This window comes from Lasioglossum baleicum, chromosome 6 (genome assembly GCF_051020765.1).
Source record: "Lasioglossum baleicum chromosome 6, iyLasBale1, whole genome shotgun sequence".
Classification (NCBI taxonomy): Eukaryota; Metazoa; Arthropoda; class Insecta; order Hymenoptera; family Halictidae; genus Lasioglossum; species Lasioglossum baleicum.
In genome coordinates, this window is record NC_134934.1 from 10634560 (window position 1) to 10656035 (window position 21476).

Genomic DNA, 21476 nt, shown 5'->3' on the forward strand with positions numbered 1-21476 from the left:
TTTAGATGCTTGATCATTCTAATGTTAACCAGTCCGACTGGTCAACCTGCTTTGAACCGAAAGCAACGCTTCTGTCTAGCATGCTCCAGTCTATTTTCGTTTGATTCGGTTTACGGGGGCCGGACTCGTTAGTTCATTTTCATTTCATTCACTTTAATGCGGAAGAGAGTCGAAGGAGCAAATTACACCAGCATGACAAATGCCCCCGTTTTCCTTTCATGGTTCGCGCATATTTTGCTCTTGTTGTGAGAGTCAAAGCCAGAGAGTCAGAGTCAGAATCAAGGACTTCCATTGAGCCGCGGTTCAACACGAACAACAATAACGTACGATATATTATGAACCGCGGTTTTACGTAATAGTACGTGGCTCTGGTGAATTTATCGAAATTGCGGAATCTGTCAATGAAATATTTCTGATACGATTGTTTGATTTACTGAGATCCAAAAATGCAGCCCCCATATTTTCTAGATAAACATTTGGGTCAATATCCAGCCTTCGCAATGACCATGCTCGATAAGTCGGCAATCGTTGAACCGGGATGTCGTCGATGCCAAACATTTCGCGTAATTTTCAAGACCGACGCGACGCAATATATTCAAACTGAATCAGAATACGTGAACGGAATCCCTCTGTTATCTGTATAAACACGTATATATGTATATGTATAGTTGGTCCGATTACATTGTGATTCACTGCTACGCTGCTCCAGTTAATTGCGCTATCATCATATTAAGAAGAATTACTATTATCATATTTCTTCGAGGCGAGGCAAAGCGAGACAACTTTAACGCGAGACTGCCACGCCGGAGGAAATATACATACTGGGTATATATTCTTTAATTGGATAAAACGGTTAACAAGAGGCACCAGTCAACGGACATAATATACAGTGACTCCCACTAATATTCGGACACTCTTAGAAACACCATAACTTTTGTAATATTGTAATATACGACTTGAAATTTTTGGAGAAGTTAGATCAATTGGTTTGCTACAGAACGTGACAAAAATTTTTGAAAAAAACTGCAAGTTGTCGGAATTGCAGAGAAAATACTAAAAGTTGTATTTTTCAACTTTTTTATGTGGGCTTATATGGAAAATTTAAGAATATGTTTAACCGATTTAGATGAAATTTTCAGCATGTGTATAACTAACATAGATCTACAAAACATATATTTTAAATTTTCATTAAGGGCCCTAATAAAAAAATTTAAAAAATTCCTTTTTTATTTTTGCATGTAACTTTGTAAATTATAATTTTTTGGAAAATCTTTTTTGCATATCATTTCATAAACCAGTGCTTCTAATTGATTATAAAAAATCAGGTCGTTTGTTACAATTATAAAAAAGTTATTCTGTTTTAAAGGGCGTTCGAATACTTTCGTGAGCTACTGCGTATATCCGACACATTTTGTACCCGGGTATCTCATATACTCGGGTAAAGGTTGAAATGATCGTGATCATGGAGAAAAAGTATATAGAATCGGACAGTGATCTTGTTAGAATAGCTTTTGCCCCCTGCAATCTACAATCTATGCTCTAAGATCTACATTCCACAACGTATCTTTGCGTTCGTGTCTTTTAGTTGTTTACTTAAAATAGTTCAGAACAATTACGAAGAAAAAGAATTCACAGGCAATCTATTCCGAGCACTGACTCATGATTCCCGCGAGTTATACATATGTATACGTATTATACATATATGTGCACGTATCCTCGGATATTTTTCTAGAACTAAACGTTAGGGATCATTGCGGAAAGCGTATAGCATGGGATGGAGGGAGAGTAATATTTATCGATAGCCTTATCGATGAAAAAAACGAAACTGGTTCCGTCCCCTCGTAGAACAATGGAACGAATATTTATAGCTCGAAGGAAAGTTTTGTCGTCAAAAGATTATGAATTTTTGATGTTCACGCAACGGGAGGGAAAAAAAGGGTAGCGCGATCAATGGTAATTAATTGTCTAGAGCAGCCGCGTTGTCAGTCGCGACGTAAGGTCGATCGACGAAACGGGACAGGATGGGACGATTACAGGTGAGAACGGGCTTTTTATACAATTATCTTTATTAAGTGTCACAATTGATATTACCGATAACTCATACCTTGACTCTACAAGTAATTATCCAGTACTTGGCTGCCGAAATACGCTAAGTTAGTTCACTTGGTTACTGGCACTTCTGAGATATTGTTTAATCGCTAGTTAGATGCTAAACAACTCCGGTACGTGGACTTTAGATAAAATGGTTCGAACCCAATTTTCTCGCTCCTTGCGGCCAGGGACTGAGCAAATCATTTGGCAATTTTGAATCGAATAGTACATAGCCGAGAAACGTATATGTATAATCGACAATTTCTTCGGCGAACACGTTTGCCGAGAAGATAAATAATAACAAACTCTATACTATTCTCTGTAGTTGATCGATAGGAGGGTGAACGCTTTTTGAGCTAAGAACATGAGCGGGCGAATGCCCGCAACAAACACACGGACGGGAGTAATACAAACAGTGAGTCCCCGTCTGTGGGTGGGCAGTAAGATAGAGGTCCTAAGTAGACGTGTGGTTTTTTTGGTGGGTATTAGTCCAGTCAATGAATGCTCATAAGGGGGGTGTAGAGGGAAATGGAAGGAACACAATTTTCAACTTTGGGACTTTGTGTGGACTAGTTAGGAGGTAAACATACTAAAAGTCCCTACTCCTAGGAGGTGAGCGGGGTAGAAGGTCCCCTTTATTAGTTTTGCGCTTATATGTAGGAAACTATGTGTCCGAGCGATAAGACCATTCTATACAAAATTAAAGCTGATAAAATGTGCCACAAGATTGATGCTATTCAGTTTTTCGCTACCTCGCATAGTTTCCGAGATATCCGCCCTCAAAGTTCACTAATTGTGAAAAAGAAATTTTTGCCTCGCGTTTTTTGCCTTACTTGAATGGCTAACTCTTCAGCACAATTAGTGAACTTTGAGCGCGGATATCTCGTATACTATGCGAGATAGCGAAAAACTGAATCCAATCAATCTTGTGGCACATTTTGTCAGCTTTAATTTTGTATAGGATGGTCTTATCGCTAGGACACATAGTTTTCGAGATATAAGCGGAAAACCGAAAAAGGGGACCTTCTGCGTGCCCCCCTGCACCCCGCTCACCTCCTAGGAGTGGGGACTTTTAATATGTTTACCTCCTGGGAGTGGGGACTTTTAATATGTTTACCTCCTGGGAGTGGGGACTTTTCATATGTTTACCTCCTAACTAGTCCAAACAAAGACCCAAAGTTAAAAATTGTGTTCCTTCCATTTCCCTCTACAACTTTTCGTTGCCTGGACTCGTTGGGGACACCGAAATATTATATATGTCCCCCGAGCAGGGTTGCCATATTCTAGTCTCGCCAGGCCCCTTACCCTTCCGCCCCTCGCCCAGCTGCGAGTACGGTACGCGTACGGTACGTGTACGGTACGCGTCAGCGTTAGTGGGAAGAGAGGGGGGAAGCAAAGGCGGACTTTTAGCTGCGCAGCTGTGCGAGGGGCGGAAGGGTAAGGGGCCTGGCGAGACTAGAATATGGCCCCCCTGCCCCCGAGTCCCACTCTACCCCTTCTGGGTGTACATAAACGTATTTTTTCCACGCGTCTGTAATCTAAAAAAGAAAAGGAGGGTGAACGCTTTGGAAGCAACGAGTTTGGCAGTTTCAGAGATAATCAGTTTGTGAATTTCGAAGAATTTGCTCAACCCTGTACAAAGAATCGGATGGAAAAATTGAGCTTCCTGTTTTCTTTCCTTTAGAAAAATCGATCGTTCTCGCGAATACACGGTCGGTCGTTGATTTCCGCCTGTGTTGCTTCGCGACCGGGGCAAGCGTCCTCAAAAAACGTAATCGCAAAATATACGATTGTGTTTCTAACAAGCTAGGGCGACTCGTGGAAGCTACGCGGTTGCTCGACGATCAAATATTTATCGGTTATTGTTAAACGCTTCGATGTGTCGTTCAGCTATATAATAGTTTCTCGTATCTCGCGGAATCGGAGCTAAGAAGATGTTTGGTCCATTGAATTCTCGAGATATCGTCGAGGCGAAAGCTTGGTCACCCTACTATCGCTAATGTAGCAACGTGGTTACACAACATTTTCTCGCCGTTAAATGCTATTTACTCGCGCTTACTCGCTCACTCATTCGCTCACACGCTTACTTGATGACTAGTCTCTATCAGGCTTGCCATATTCCGCGCGTGCCAGGCCCCTTACCGCTGCGCCCCTCGCCACGGTACTAAGCTGAGCCCGCCCCACTCTTCCCACTACACTGACGCGTACCGCGTGGAGCAAGCTAAGTTAGCGGTACGCGTCAGTGTTAGTGGGAAGAGTGGGGCGGGCTCAGCGTAGTACCGTGGCGAGGGGCGCAGCGGTAAGGGGCCTGGCACGCGCGGAATATGGCAAGCCTGGTCTCTATTCTCCTATTCGTCTACTCGACCGTTTGCTGACCGGGGGACTGCGAATCTCGATTTGTTCATTGTATTACGGATTTTTTTTCGGTCACGATATATTGGTCAGAACGAAAGTTATACTAATTGTAACCCTACGCTACAGAATCCGCAGTCTACTTGTCAGCAATCGCTTCACCGATCCGTCCGAATATTTCTGCGATTTCGGATTCCGTCGTCCCGGCCTATGTGACGCACGAACTGCGTACAAATATGTGGATTTACGTTATGTATACGGAAGCACGGTCTACGATTCTCTACGAATTACACGGCTCCACTAAAACTTATCTAGATCATCCTAAAAACTACTCAGACTTCAGTTAACATTTACTTTAATCGTTACAGACCTGTTTAAAAGAATAACATTGTGGATCGTTCGTAACACGTCGTCTACGGCCACTACGGTTTTCGTTTTACACGTTTGTTTAGCTCATCGTTTAATACTGCATCTGAATAAACTAGATTCTTCATCTTTCGTGACGATACGGCCATTGATATTTCGTATACTATCCTTATATTTATAATGTTATTACCCTAATTTGACACAGAATTTTCGTATACAGTCTTAACGTTACTCAATGATGGTGCTCGTTTTATCGTGCTAAAAATATCCCTCGAACTACGAACTTTCCCTCGCACAGAAGAGCTTACCCTCCCCCTCCCCCTTTCCCCAATATCTTCGTTTTTCCTTGGATTTTTCTTTGGTCACCGTCTTCTCGTATAATGTAGCCTTATGAAGTATACTCTCGCTGTTACACAGCAATGCTTTGTATGGACAAAATAACGCGCTTTCTTTTAGAACGTTCGACGTCACTCAAATCCGTTCACGTGTGTGTTCTGTATATGTATATATACGTGTGCGCGCGAATGCGCGTAGATGTACGCGTGTATATAATTCTTTCGTGTATGCGTATGAGTGTGCGTGTGTAGACATTTTAATGTCTTTCTTTAATAACGATAAGATAAAATTCCTCCCTTTCTCGTCGACTAAACTATCGATTAAACGTAAAATGATTGAACGTTAAACCTTTGTACCTTTTCTCCGTTAATCGATATCGAGTACATGCCGCTCAAACATGTTACGCATAATGTCTAAACAATTTACGACCTCGAGAACTAATAACTAATCGGAGAACACAAACGTTGAGCGCGAAACGATTCGTAATTAATTGTGCCATCGCTACTCTACGATACTCGCGATTCCGATCCACTCTGTGAATACTCTCAACCCATTGGAACACGGATCAATTTTCGTACATCAAAGATACCGCCGATTTATAAAAAATCACAGTTTTATTCCGCCAAGTTTCTTTCGACAACTTTTATACTCGGTACTCTTCTACTTCAACTGATAAAAGATATCGCTTCTGGCCTTAATATTTACTATATATTTCATCGTGTTCGTTATCAATGAGTCAACGTATTCTAATTCAAGACGATTCAAATAATACTGTATAGGTATATTCATACGTATATATCGTGTGTATATACTGTTAATGCTGTTATCGTTTATCGTATTATACAATAATTGTTGTTTCCATTTAGATATTAAACTTTCGTAGAATCTTTCTCTAAGAAATGGTACCGAGAGCGGTGTCTAATTCGAATTTCTATCCTACGGGGTAGAGAAGAAAATGTGTACACGGTAAATATAGATAAACCAGTAAAAAATACAAATTTCTTATCTCAACTAGAGTGTTTTAAACCTATTGTTATTATCACTTGTACTATGTACGTACGAGTTATAAAATAATCATCACTAAATTCATCAACAACAATGGAAATGTATGTCCAGCAACATCGACAAGATAAAAAATTACGAAAAATATATATACATATGTATATATGTATACATGTACATATGTATATATGTATATATATTTTCCCGTTGCTATTTCCGTATAAAGAAAACCTAGTCACGGCTCAAGAACAAACAACTGAGTGCCTGTTGCTAACGATAACGTATCTAACGCTAATCGTAAACGATTCAACGAAAATATAGAAAATTTGTTGTTGCCTCTCGTGTGTTAGCACCATTATAATATTCAAAACTAAAGCTCATTCGTTCAGTTACACCTAGACACGACCGTTCCCTAAATGATATACGCCTCTCTAAAACCATTCCTCGTACTGGTTACCCATGGTTCATCTCATTAAATCCGCTGCTCTTTGTCTGTCTCGATGCACCTCTCGAGGATGCATCCTTTTACGGTGTGAAAAACAGTTACCTGAACTCGCGAAAGCTTTCGGACAGTAGGGACATTGATAAGGCCTTGCACCTGTATGCTGGTTTATGTGAAACTTCAAATCCTGATTTCTTTTGAACGTTTTGTCGCAGAGAGGACACGCGTGCGGTCTCAGATCCGAGTGCGTGATACTGTGGGCACGCAGCGTTGAATTCGTCGGATAAACTCTCCCGCAAACGTTACATGGAAACTGTATACCCCCGTGGTACTCCTTGTGTCTGAACAAATTCGACTGTGTCTTAAAGCTGTAAACATTGCCGAGAAAAACAAAATAGAAACATAAACACCACCATTACCAGAACTTTGCACGATTATACAATAGGCTGTTTCTAATAATTTGATTGTCACTTACATTCTACCACATATGTCGCAACCGTACTTTCCCTTAGGCCGATGAGTCTCCAAATGTACTTTTAGATTACCCTTGGTAGAAATTTTTTTACTACAAATTGGACAGACAAAGTTCCCTGATGAATTGTTATCGGTATTCATGTGAAGCACGCCGTTCGTGGAGTAGACTTGCTGCGATCTTAAGATAGGCTTTCCATCGGCTCGCTTATCTTTAGGCAAGTGAGACCACAGATGATTTTGCAGACCAATCTGCGATATAAACGATCGGGAACATATCGTGCATTCGTAAGGCTTAGACGGCGCATTGGAAATCAGTTCCTCGTCGTCTACTTGCGCCCTATCGTCGTTGTTCTCTTCTTCTTTCTCTTTCTTTATGTCTTCAGTTCTGCGAACATATACGCGACAGTTTATAAATACGCGAGTGTACCTTTAAACGTCTATACAGTATACGAGGGTAGTCCCAGAAGTACCCGACCTAACAAAGTAAACACAAAAAATTTGGGAAAAAACAACTTCATTTCTCAACGTAGTCTCCTTTTAGCTCGATACACTTTTCCCAGCGATGTTCAATAGCTTCGATACCCTGTTTATAGTGAGACCCATCGAGCTCCTCAAAATAGCCATCAACCGCAGACTCCACCTCTTCATCGTTGGCAAATCTTTTACCACCGAGCCATTTTTTCAAGTTTGGAAAGAAAACATAGTCTGAGGGGGCTAAATCTGGCAAATAGGGTGCGCAAGGAAGCAATTCGAACTTTAACTCATTGATTTTGGCCACCACGATACCGGATGTGTGAACTGGTGCATTGTCCTGATGGAACAACACTTTCTTTCTCGCTAAATGCTATTGGTGGCTGTGAAACAAATACTAAACAACGCAGCGTCTTCAGACTTCAAACTTAAGCTTTATAAAGATTGTACTTTTGGCTATAGTAAGTTTTCAAATAACAACTGCCAGCTATATGTCAAGGTCGGGTACTTCTGGGACTACCCTCGTAGCATTAGAGAAGTAATCTTACTTGTTCGTTAAGGATAACGGTTCCAGGGAATCGACGCTTGTTATTTTGTCTTCGGTGTCTGATGTCTCTGAAGTTTCAGACTCCGACTGTTCCATACCGTATTGTAAAAATAACATCGGATCTACTTTCACTTCCATCTCCTCCATACTTGGCGTTTGACATTTGTCTTCTTGCGACATTAATTCCGATGGCCCCAATGGCTCGCCTTCGGCCAAAATTTCTATCGCACCCTGCAAGGAAACATCGGTCTAATGTAATTCAATAAAATGACTTTCGACGAAGAATATTCGCTGTTTACTTTTGTCAATATCGTATGCAGCAATCCCCGATCTTCCACCTTTCTTGTTTCGTCTTGCGTGTCTTTAATGCTCTCTGCATCCACATCCTGCGCAACATTTGTATTGTCCATACTACTGTATAATTGCAACCTTAATTTCTCCTGGGTTCTATACGCCATCATCGCGAAGCGATGAATACTCTCTATTCTCTTGATGCACGTAACACACACCATTTTTGAAAATTTATCTTCCGAAGACACCTATAATAAAATTTATATTATTAACGCAGGGCAGACGAGACAATGGAAAATAGTCATAACAAGTGAGAATGCAAAACTTCAAAGCAACGTTGCTAGAAAAATCATTCATTGTTTGTCAACATTATTCAACAAAAGATTTTCAATTTTTTCGTGAAATTCTTTGTTGTCATTAAATTAAAATATTAACCTTACGATTCAAATGAAAGTTAACATTTCTCTATCTCGAAAAATTTTCTGCTTCCAAAAATATATAATTATATATTATTGTTAATCGTATATGTTAAACATTTCGCCCATCATGTCATTCAAGAAACGTCAGACATTATTTGTAAGCGTTTCGTGTATCGAATTATACTTTATAGACGCTCGAGTCTATGCGTGTATAGTATCCATGTGTATGTAAATGCACGTGTATGTGTGTATATATATATATATATATATATATATGTATATCATATACAGTATACTTATTGTAATCAATAAAATGCTAATTTTTAACACTTTTATATTCGTAACAAAATGGATCCCTCCAGGCCATCCCTTACGAATATACGATATATTATATATCAGTTAATAAAAATATACCCGCACGCGTTTCGATCGAATTAATTATCGTTTAATTGCACCGACGAGAAAAATTGTCTTTGCACGTCTATCTACTTTGCTTGAAATATGTCGATCGTTGCACCATATTCGTTTCTGTACTTAAAAACCACGAATATTAATTAAATTGAATGTTTAATAAAATATTTTAGTTCCTCATAAATATTCATCGTACAGATGTATTGATTAATTAATTAGTTACATTTCGTTTCAGTGAGATTTTTCATTGTACTACCAGCAGAAGATTATCTGACAAGTCGATTCATTTTTGGAATTGGTCAAAAAATTAGTAAAACGATGTATCACAGCGAATCTGTACATTTATTTCGTAGACTAAAGTGGTTTACTTAGAAAAAAATAACAAAACGGTTAATCTAATATTATAAATAAATAGCATTGAAGACCGTTTTCAATTTGGATGAATATACGCATTTACTACACACACGTTAATTCACGTGTACGTGAATTATGGGGGTACGAGGGGGGTCGAGCAGGTCAGAGATCACAGATCAGAGATCAGAGATCACAGAGAGGGTCCCATTGAGATTTTGAAAAAAAAGTGCACACTGCACACACAAACTAGGTTCGACTGTATCCATGCAAGGCGCGCATACAACGGCGATCGTGGTAAATTCGCATGGAGCGCGGTCAGACTCACCAAGATGTACAGATATTTTCGTATTTTGGTCTGCAGGTAGTGCCGTCTACCATCCTCGGCGAAAATGTGGACCCCGTCGTTTCTTGGTATGTCACTAGCACAAATTCGACAGTGGAGCTCGTCCTCCCGATCGCGTTCGAAATCGCGACCCGCCGTACCCATTTCAAAATGAAACGAGAAAGAAAAAACGAGTCGACGAGCTATCACCCACGTGAAGGATGGAACCCACGTTTTATTCGCACAACGAATATACGTATCTCGATGCCGGAGCACGAATTTCAAAAAAATACTACCAATTACAGTGGAAACGGTTGTTTCACGCCTCTTTCTTCACAACGTTAATTTCATTGCTCATTGTTATATTTTTCTCCCCCCCTTTCCCTGTCCCGTTTATCTTAACACCTCAATGAAAAACGTCCGAAACCTCCGACAATAAAACTTTTCACCGATGCATCTTTACGATGTGCCAGCGTGTCCAAGAGGGTTGATTATTCTAACGATTTTTTTTTACTTATGAGTCCCCCGGATTGGGTGAGATTACTCTGGCACAACGTTGACGCTTTAAAAACGACGTCGGCGCCGGGCGTCGGCGTCTCTCTCCCGAAACGAGTGCTCAATACAAAATATATAATAGCATTCGTCGATTTGAAAAACATATGTATATAACCAATTGTTTTATTTATGGATTCCGGCCGTATTAAACGATATCACCGTTACAGGTTGTTCAAGCGAGCCTTTTATATTGTTTCCTAGCTGTTTACGCGTTAATTAATGTTACCTCGTTAAATAGTTCGGTTCTCATTTCTAAAATACTACCCCTCGTCACAAATAAAGAATAAAATGTATCAGCGCGGTACTCTTAATTGGTCCGCCATCTTCTTTCACCCATTCGTTTGTATTTTTTCATTTTCCACCGCGGGAAGAGATACGATTTATCTTGCGGCTGGCGAATCGATGCCACGGTAAGCTTATCGCACTAGGAGTACATATAGATCGATAGATTTTCTACAAACTTACCGGATATCGTAAAAAATAGAACGAATTTTTCCAAACTTTCCCGCCATTTTTCATGCCTTGTATTACTACGCGCATGTGGAGAGAGGGATGATTGTGAACGTTTTTGTCGGTGTGGAAAATAGTTCCAGGTACTTGCGAACGAACAGCCTCCCCCTTGGATATGCTACGGCCCCATTTTAAAAAAATCAATACTTAATAATTAGCAATTAATACATTCTTTCGGTATATAGTGATATCTTATCTTATCAAGTTTTTAACTGTTCGTATATGTGCTCTGTGGACTTTTAGCATTCAATTTTATATGCATCTTTAGAAATCAATTATCTATTCAAGTAAATTTTACTCACGCGGAAAGTCACTTTTGCATTACGATCAACCCTTTTTAACTGTGAAAAAATCCGAATTGTAGTTTTTTTCCGAAGGTTAACGATGTGTCGTACGATTGAAATAATTTCTCGTTTCGGGATTTTTTGTAGAAATAGTCGTTTAGCCTGTATCAGTGTTACTATTAAAATAAAAATACAGTAAACAGTATAGCTAAATAAATATGTATATTCTGTACGAATGCCAAAAGAATTAAATCTTCGAGAGAGAATATATTTCATAAAATCTAAAGAATTATCCTTACAAATATTGTTGCAGCGAGTGTAGTAAATGTTTTGTGCAATAAATATATAGCTTGTCAAAGTACAAAGTATATATTTATTCGGTCAATGTGAACTATAAATTCAAATCACAAATACGATTGGTTTATAAATATCGATTGTGTGTTCTAGTTCTTCCTTCGGATGCCTCGTGAAAAATTATAGATGCGCTCTGGATTATTTAACATTTCGCTTTATTCTGTATCGGTAAGAATAATTTAAATTCTGCAGGTAATTCATCTTCCGAATACAGTCTATCCGAAAAGTATACTCTTCTTATTCTACAATTGGCATGGATTTGAATTCTCAACGTTTCCACATAGTTAGTTCCGTACGCGCGTCTCGTGAAGTCTGCTAAATTGAATTGAATTTGATTCCATCCGTCGTCCAGTCTCATCGGCATAGTGCAAATAAATGGTTTAACTCTGGTCGTAGACTGATAATTGCTAGCTCGGAATCTACGGCGTACATTCTTATCGTCGATCACCTACAATAAATTGATTTGAAGAAACCTGGTGGAACTGTAATCGCTTAATTTTTCGTGTCTTACCTGAACTTCGAATGTAAAATACTTTTTCAGATTTTTAATGATCATCACTAAAAATGGCAATTTGATACCCAATGTTTTTCTGGGATCTGCCGGGCAAGTAATGTAAGTGGTGCTGACATTACTACCCAATATTTCTAGCACTAAACTTTGTATATCATTATCGGTAATTCGCTTTATATGTCCATTCCTTACTTTCTTGTCCCAAATCTGTAACGGCTTGCTACCGATGCTGTACAAGATCGATAAAAATCCACTTTGGAATGTATTCTTAAACATGTTCCTCTATTTCGTTCACGAACGTTGCTTTTCCCCAAATTATTCCTTTGATTCTATTCGAATTGAAGAGATACGTTTTCCAAGTTCAAGAAATTTTGTGCGCTCCGTGGTATTTACAACTTAACCTCCCTTCATTTTACAACGCTAACACTTATCGAAAAGTTACACATTTCGAATCATTTCGATAGCCGGAACAATGAATCTATATCGCGTTCAACGTTGCTTCTCAAACGCGAACATCGTCATTGTAACTTATCATTTTCTTTCAGAAAATTTAACTCTCCGAAATAACTTTACCGATGAACATAACCTATAACATATCTGTTTGATCAATGTTGCCGTAGGACTCGCCGACGACATCGAAAATCGATTGTTCTCTCGATTCTTTATGAATATGCATCGTGGATTTTAAATCAATAAAAATTCGTCAACACGAACGTTTTTACAATCATTTATTCATGTCAAATACAAACCGATAAAGTTTAAATAAGCGGTTGTAGATGTCTACGTATATTAAACCATCATTTCTCTCTTTTTTAAAACGGGGTTAACGATTCCTTGGCAATAAAAAACTTTATCAGTGTAAAATTTTTACTGTCATATAATGCTACCGTTTTATTCATTTCTGTAATATCGTTATCTTGCTTTCTTTTGTATTCGACGTTACTGAAAATCACATGTTGCGACTGTGCCTCTCAAGGAATGAATAAGAAAAACTAAATAAAAATCGATTGACTCGGAACAAGTATTGCTTTCATTTTTAAAGATACTAATGTATTGTATAATTCTTCGCTAAAGAAACTTCTCGTTAATTTTGCTGAAACAATTTCTTTGCTATTAAATTTTCCACTTTCACTAAAAACCAGTAAACTTCTATGGTTCGTATGAAAATGATAATTCTTGAAACCGGAAACGAAATATACATTATCGTTATTAATTCGTATTTTATAATACGATTACAAGTAAGCGTACAATGTTTGGCGTCGATATCACGACTGCCCGACAGTTACAGGTTGAACAGAAAGAAAAAGAAAACAGAATTGAAACATTTATGATACGAAACGTTTCGAGTGTGACAGTTTATTTCTAATGTATCTGCAACGTTTTTCGAAATCGGCTTCATCCTTCATATTCCTTCGACATAGTTCCACTTCGTACACCTTAGTAATTAATACTTTATTCGCTTATTATTACAACTAACTATTGTATTATAGTTTACGCGGATAAAATAGGTCCTGCAACGGGGGATGGGGATGGGATAGGGACGAGGTAAGGTTAGGGGGTACGCTTTACGCAGGATTCACGTTTCATCTATGGTCGTTGTCATCCGCTTGAAATCTAACCAGACGAAAGAAAAAAGACGCGCACGCGAAATCGTCGCCTTCTCTTTTCTTTTCGTCTCATGTTGTAACAGTGAATCCCACGGGAAGAAGGAAGGCCCGTTCTATGAAGCGATATCTCGGAAAAAGGAACATTCATTAACTCGTCCTCGAGCGATCTATTTATATAAATAATTTTGCAAGTTTTCGCGCGCAAGGAAAACATTGTTTCATAAATAATGTACCTATATGCGACGCAACGAGTTCGAAAAGAAAGGACCCTTGTAAAAAAGAAAGAAAAATGGTGGAAACGAAGTTAACGGCAGTTTTCTAATCCGAATCCGAACTTGCTCGTCGCACAAGTGACGTTAGTTCACTCGTACTCTGAAAACTAGAATTCTCGTTTACACAATGGGTCGTTTAATATTTTGGAACTCCACAAAAATTCTCTCGATTCGTCTTCATATAGATTGATATATGGAGGAGCTGCGTTGCAGATCATAAAAGAAGAACCGATCATGAACAAACATCATGGAGGAACTCCGCAATTGAATAATACCGTTGCTTTCTCCCTTTTTGTTCTGTTTTCGCTACCGTCGAACAACATTCGAGTAACTCCCTGGGAATAATGAATGTAAGATAAGTCTTCGGCACGAACCGGAACATCGTATTCCTCATTGTTAGACAAAGATACGAACAAGCTTGATCTCTCGACGTTATCTTCATTCATTATTGCATCTTTTTATTTCTTTTCTTTTTTTATTCGTCGTCGCCTCAGCATCGTTACAAATTATTCTTGGCAATAAGACAAAATTTATGACGCTTTAAGAGTATATCGTTACGCTGCATAGCGAAATGTACCTTTTTCGTTCGCGATCGTGATGTAACGAGACAAATTTTGAATTATTACCATTTCCTACTACAATTTCCGATACATCCAGAATCGATTCAAGTTCCCATAGTGGATAACGGATGTATGAAAATTTGAATGTCCTTTACTTCTCAATACCTCGCGGAACACGAATACTATAACCCCAGAGTGCTTCTAGGCCCCACAAAAAAGCAAATTGGGGCGATCATATATGAATATATCACATTACCTTTCTTCAATCCTACAAAACTGAACAGAAAAACGTGTGCAGAGTTTGTCGAGCATGGTGAAGAGTCTCCAATCAATTGCCAAAGGCTCGGCAAGTCTTTGCGATTAAAACGAAAACAGGAATGAGAGTGTTTTCGTCATTCGATTGGAGACACTTGAAACGCGTTAACTCTCCGACATGTTCTAAATTGGATTTCCGTATCGAAGACGCGCGCGCTTCGTGTTACATGGATCGTCGGATGCGAAAATTCGAAATAACCGTGCATCAGAGAGAACCCCGTTTCGTTCAACGAAACGGAATCGAAATTTGGCCAAATTCATCTATCGTTTTCCAATTTCCTTTAGGACCTAACGTACACGAAGATCCACGAACCAAATTGTGGTGTTTCACTGATTCGAATGCGCTGACATCAGGTAATAAGACATAACAGACACGTTAACGTGTCGCCGGAAGAATGAGAAAGCTAAGGATTAAATAGAGAAATTAAGAGATGGCCGCATTTCATCTCAGATTTCAATATTTTTTTCTCGCTTAAATGTTTCTACGATGTTCTCATGATCATAAACCACGACTCTCTGGAGAATGACCATTTTTTTCATTCGGTTTATGACGTCTATGTGACGACTCGTGTGTTACCGATTGTGGTCCTATCAATGAAATTGTTATAATAAATATAGTAGAATCGACGAACACTGTTAGGATCACAATCTTGATCAAGCACCAATAAGAATTCTTATGTTTCTCTCTCTCTTTCTCTCGGTACTATAGTTCCCTAAGCATAGAAAAAAACTGTAATATAAATGAAACCATTCGATACGTAATCGCTTCGTATCGAATGTAAATCCTACGCCTTAGTACCATTGAAGTTTCAAGATGATCGCAAGAGTCTATCGAGGAGGCTGCTGCGAACGATCGTTTTCGCTCGTTCGTAAAACAAATGGCATTTTCGCATGCTGCCTTTCCCTCTCCTTCGCCCCTCTCGTTAATAACTCGAGTGGTTATTGGTGCTTGAGCAATTTTCTTGACGCAATTAAGGCACTGCAAAAGACTGATCCTCCGTAAAAAGCTACTGATCTTCCAAATACGCAGGCCGTTGTGTTAAAAGACGCAATGGCGTAATATGCGAAGACCGAGTAATCGGTGATTCAATGTTTGAAGTTATCGTGTAATAAGGCCCAGAGAGACTGACCGAGAAGTATGATTTTCCCGTCGATTAGTAAATACATGAATAAAAAGCGAAACGTATCGTCTATGTGATACTACATACAAAAATATAATTTAGGAAGACTACGTAAAAAGCAACAGTGCACACCAATTAAAAAAGAAAACAAACATATGCAATCCTGATTATATGAAACTAGCAATATATTATTATAATTAATAATAATAATAATAATAGTAATAATAAAATAATGACGATGATAATGGTGATAATGATGACGATGACGACGACAACGGCTATGATAATAATAATAATAAATGTAATGAAACACTTAAATATGCTTGCGTGTATCCTGTATGTATACATAGGTCTATACACGTCCGTGTAGTAAATAAAAGAAAATCAAATCGTTATTCTTAAAGAGTTCCACGATATAATTCAAAGAGTCAAGGTTTAATATTAACACTTGATATTAATGTTAAACCTACAATTAAATCACTCGCTTTCTTTTAACGATCATTTTTTCAAAACGTGCCTTCTTCTATATCCATAACTTCGTGAAATATTCCTAAATTAGCTTTCCTTTGCAATGCCTTAAAACGGCAATGTAAATTAAAGTTACATTAGATAAGCCTTAAACGCTATATGATTACTTGTCGATAGTTCCATCCATTATATTGTTTTTAACTTGAATGCTAATATGTATTCCGTCCCCGGACGCACCTTTATCCTTTTTTGTTTGCGAATTCGATGCATTGTCAAGACCCAGCTTGCTTAAAGTGCGTAAAGCTTTCAATGCTGCTTGATTACGGCTCGCGTTCCTTGTCGGCCCGTTGCCGTGGCAAACTTGCGGCGGGTCTGTATTCAACGTCACCAGTGACAGATATTCTTTATTTACCGCACCCTGAAAGGTTTAAATAATATATTAATCACACACACACACACACATGTTCATGCACATGGACCTACATACTACCTTGGGAAAATCATTGAATTCCACGCTGAAGTTGAACAATTGAGAGAGATATTTCAGTTGGTCTTTAGGAGAAACTGTGGCTGGATTTTGTTGCTGTTGTCCTCGCAGTTCTTCGGCAACAATTTGTACACTAGGCCCGCTACCTAATTTCGATTCTTGACCTCCATCCACCAACAAAAGTCCGGGTACTAGCTGACGTCCGATAGTTCCTGATCACAATTGACGATGGTTTTTCAAAACACTCGCGTACAACGGACAACGAAGAACGAACAACGAATAACGTACACTAGGCATGTCCAAACCGATTTCAGCGAGTACAGAGCTAAGACTGATATTTCATTCATTCATTTTTATTACGCGATCCCTACTCCATTGTATCGTAATACTCGTAACATAATATTGGGATGGCAAATAAATTCGTTCGGTTTTTTACATTGGAATAAATCACAAAAACCGAACGAACTTAGTTGCCAACCCAATACTGTTACCCCGTGTTAGGTTCTGACAGCTCTTGTGGTCGCGAGAGTCGCGCTTGGCCATGCCTGGTTTTACAATTTATGCCTCACCTCCGACTGGATGTGATGGGGTTTCATTGATCTGTTCGTCTTCCAAGAAAGTCACTTTCCTAGGCTTCGATTCGGTGGCCTCGCTCTCCCCTGTTTTTATCGATGGCTTTGTGGGCTGCGGTTTACTGTAACCTAACTGAGCCAAAAGAGCTTCCGCAGCGGCTCTCTTGGCCAGTTTTTTATTAGGACCCATTCCCTGAGCGGAATGCTGACCCATAGTAACTTCCATGACGAATTCCCTTCGCCTTGGCCCACCCTTCTCTTCGATTAAATTATAGACAGGTTCTTTCTCTCGTTTAGCTTGCTGTATTTGAACCAATCGCGAGATCGGATTCACTTTTTCCGCAGCTTCGGACTCGGAACGCGGCTCTTGATAAACTTTTATTAAGTTCCGTGATTTTTTCTTCGTCGTTGCGGATTTGCGTTTGACTCGCATCGGACGATTCTGTATAGTTTCCGGCAACGGAGGCAAACGATTCAATTCTTCCAGCATGAACTCCGCCGCATGTCTTTTCGACACCTAAACGATAGATTTCACAGTTTAAAATTGATCGTTTACTCTTGAATGTTCTACGCGTGAGACTTACTTTCTTCGAAGGTCCTTCTCCGAAGGTAACTTTATCGCCGATGGTGCATTGCGTTTTAAATGTCCGAATGTGAGGCTTACCGATCTCAGACACAACTTCGAAACTAACGGGTAAACTGCGTTTCAATGCCCTCTCGTGAACCAACGATACTGGACTTTTTAATTCGGCAATGGGATCTTTAGCATCGCCTAATGTACCGTTCTCGCCTGTGTTACAAGTATTTGCTACTTCAGGTAATGGTAGTTGGCGCAATTGTTCTAGAGCTTTGCTTGCCGCATCGTGTCGTGCTGCTTGACCTGTTAGACCCCTACCAATGAATTCGCGTTCTCCTACCTGTAAATTTGTACAAGTTTAATATGTGTTTGGTGTATTTGTATCGGATCGTTTCCGTAAGACTGAAGTATGTGATTACTTTTAAAGATACAAAATACAGTTGAGGTTCCGCGTGGAAGCCACGATTATACGTAGGAAAACGAGGATTAAATATTCGGGGAAAGTGTCCTAGACCATGCGTAACATATTGCTGTAACCCTGCCGGGGGAGCTTGTCTAATGGTGTAAACAGTCGGTTCTCCTCTCTTCATGGCCAAAGCATTTAACTCGACGGTTGGAGGTAAGTTCCCTGCAAAAGAATTTTCTGTAGGTGTTGAAATCGTTCGCGTCAGTGCTGTCCATAGTTGAAACGATTTACAGCACCGCGAGTCGCGTTTCACTCTGGATTTTGTAAAAAAAAGTAACTATGCAACTACCAGAACCACTGAACCATTTTTCTGGATGTGCTACTCTCATCGCCTTTGTCGGTTTCGGTGGAGGCCGTTGATACCAGGTCTTGGTTAACGCTTCGGTCGCAGCACTATGCTGAGCTTTCTTTATACTAGGACCTTCGGCGATGTATTCCTCTTGTCCGAGTTTCAGGGTTACCGTGAATCGTTTCTTGTGCGCTGGTCCTTGTTCGTTAGTCAACCTATATTGGTGCTGAATCTTATTAAAACGTGCTAACTCATTCAATAAGCACATCGGTGTTTTTTCTTTCATGTTTGCCAAAGCTGGATCGATCACGTTCACATGATTTTGGGTAGGTGAACTCTGATCTCTGGACTCTCCGTTGTTGGTTTCGTTCGTAACCGGTTTAGATTGATCTATGGATTGCGCTAGTTGCACGTGTTGCTGCGAAGATGGATTTTGTTGAGTGTTTTGTTGCTGCGAATATTGCGGCGGTTGTACGTTTGGATTTTGTAGAGTCACAGAGACAGTGTTCGCTTGGTCTTTTAAGCTGACGCTAACCATGGTGCCTGAAAACCAGTACAATTGTATCGACGGAAACATTGTTTATGTAGAACGTAGAGAATTCAAGTTGAAATAGTACCGCTCGTATTGTGTGCATTCATGCCCATCAACATCGGTTGTCGTGGATTTCCGTGTGGCGGTCCAGGATGTTGTATGTGATGAATATGTTGTTGATGGGGGGGCATGGACAGTATTTGTTGATGTGGATTCCGATGCGGTAACGGATGCTGAGGCTGGTGTAGAGGGGCCATATTAGCCTGCTGCATAGGACGCATCGGACCTCCCATTCTGGAAAACAAAATGGAGTTTCCGATAGAATTCGATAGAAAAATGCATACCGGTCGAGAGCTGAGTGTGGCGAGACGAACGATTACAAACCTATTATGATCTCTGAGTTGGTTTTGCATTGTATGATGTTGGTGACGTATCATCGTATAAAAAATTATGCAGAACCTACGATAAAGTGAAACAATATTAGATAGACTGCGGACACAAAATGAAGATGACATAAAAAGGACACAACATATACGAATTAACACTTACACGCGAAGTTTAAATATTGACTTACAGGCACTAACGACAATCGGAGATTAACGATAATGATTCAAATGGAACGTACTTATCCGTTGAAAGACAAACCCGATTACTTAACGTAAATTAATATAGTACAACGATCGCGATTTCACAATTCGAAAGACGGTATACTGAGTTTCGAATCTATTTGACAGTATCAGTGAACACATGCATTATTTAGGTTGCAACGAGAACTGAAGAAATTTCTCAGCAGTCGAGAAATACAACGACGTTGACTAAATGAAATACATTTCTATTCTTCGAACGAATCAGTCAATAGACAATGGGCTTGGCCCGGCTATTTGGCAGTGTAACTATGCGGTCGAATTTTCTTACCGAAGTTTGCTCTATTTCACGAAAATTATCAAGTTATCCAACAGTGAAATTTCCAGCGAAACAGATCTGCCACTTAGAGGAACACTGCCAGGCCCTTTACACGGCTATTGGCAAACAGTAAAGAAAAATCGTCTGTAGACTAAAATGCGGCCATTTTGATGTGAGCCTCTCGGCCACCGTCTCTCACCCCTTCCAAGGGACATCTTATACTTTCCGATTTTTTTAAAAGTCCACAGTATCGATTCCTATATCGATACTCTCGATTATTTAAATCAAGAATATGCGCTTTTATATATTGCATGCGTTCTTTTCAAATATATATAATTATGAAATATATCGGTAAATTATATTTATGTAAATTAAATTTCGTTATTATCATTATATGTTCTTGAATAAACTTGAAAAATATATGTATGTGTGTGTGTGTGTGATAAATGCTGCTCTTCAAAATTGAATGTCGAATGACAGAAATATTTACGATACATCTTATTTTCGTACGGTTGAAATCAAATTTAATTATGCACCAATTTCTTTTGAATCGTTATAGCTAATAACAGATTGTAAAAGTTTAATGAAAAGTCAATACGTTAAAACTTGAAGGTAAAGACTATTTCATATGTAAGTACATTTCGCGGTCATTTGAAGATTATATGTATATGTAGAACTCATACTTACAGAACTCACACATCGATTGAGTTCTCGATATGAAAATATCAATATTTTCTTATAAACATTACTTGAATAGTAATAGTTCTTATATTTATATATATAAATATTGAATCGATAACTGGTTCAGAGCATTCTTCATATCACTATCATTATCGCCCCATTATACTTAAACTTGACCAACTTAAATACATGGTCGTATTACAAATTCTTTTCATAAATTATCTGTATGTATGTAGTAGATAAATAGCTGTCGTAACAATTATGCTTTGCATTATAGAAAATTGTATGGTTTGTTCAAACTATGAATACAAGACTTAAAATCTGATTGACATTTTTGGTATGAGAATTGTTATTGATTGTCTTTTATGTTGTACGAGATTAATTAATGTGTTTCCCTTCTTTTTTATACGATGAGATTATCGTCAATGTTCTTTCTTTATATCGGAATTGATGGAAAATTAAATAATAATTAAAACCAAGGTAATACGGATGAACATAACCCATAAATATAGTTCTGGCTTTGTGCCGAATAAA

General features: G+C 38.9%; 3 protein-coding genes across 9 annotated transcripts; all 3 read right to left on the reverse strand.

Moving 5' to 3' along the window:
* Window positions 1-4387: 4387 nt before the first annotated feature.
* Window positions 4388-11662, reverse strand: LOC143210133 (uncharacterized). Of its 7 annotated transcripts, none has more exons than XM_076426695.1 (6): window positions 11527-11662; window positions 10899-11403; window positions 8381-8620; window positions 8083-8330; window positions 7065-7448; window positions 4388-6957 (listed from the first exon to the last, which is right to left on the reverse strand). In XM_076426695.1, the coding sequence occupies exons 2-6, from the start codon at window positions 10971-10973 to the stop codon at window positions 6612-6614; spliced, it is 1293 nt and encodes a 430-aa protein (XP_076282810.1). In that variant the 5' UTR covers window positions 10974-11403; window positions 11527-11662; the 3' UTR covers window positions 4388-6611. The 7 variants fall into 7 exon arrangements, with proteins under 7 accessions (XP_076282810.1, XP_076282809.1, XP_076282807.1 ...); XM_076426694.1 differs by lacking the exon at window positions 11527-11662 and having other exon boundaries at window positions 10899-11061; window positions 11246-11439; XM_076426692.1 differs by lacking the exons at window positions 10899-11403; window positions 11527-11662 and adding an exon at window positions 9882-10838 and having other exon boundaries at window positions 4389-6957.
* Window positions 11578-12714, reverse strand: Bug22 (cilia- and flagella-associated protein 20). Its single transcript, XM_076426699.1, has 2 exons — window positions 12093-12714; window positions 11578-12029 (listed from the first exon to the last, which is right to left on the reverse strand). The coding sequence occupies exons 1-2, from the start codon at window positions 12366-12368 to the stop codon at window positions 11724-11726; spliced, it is 582 nt and encodes a 193-aa protein (XP_076282814.1). The 5' UTR covers window positions 12369-12714; the 3' UTR covers window positions 11578-11723.
* An 89-nt stretch (window positions 12715-12803) lies between these two features.
* Stau (double-stranded RNA-binding protein Staufen) lies at window positions 12804-20462 on the reverse strand. Its single transcript, XM_076426690.1, has 9 exons — window positions 20274-20462; window positions 19743-19817; window positions 19444-19652; window positions 18827-19369; window positions 18491-18699; window positions 18079-18411; window positions 17492-18011; window positions 16926-17134; window positions 12804-16853 (listed from the first exon to the last, which is right to left on the reverse strand). The coding sequence occupies exons 2-9, from the start codon at window positions 19793-19795 to the stop codon at window positions 16599-16601; spliced, it is 2331 nt and encodes a 776-aa protein (XP_076282805.1). The 5' UTR covers window positions 19796-19817; window positions 20274-20462; the 3' UTR covers window positions 12804-16598.
* Window positions 20463-21476: the final 1014 nt, after the last annotated feature.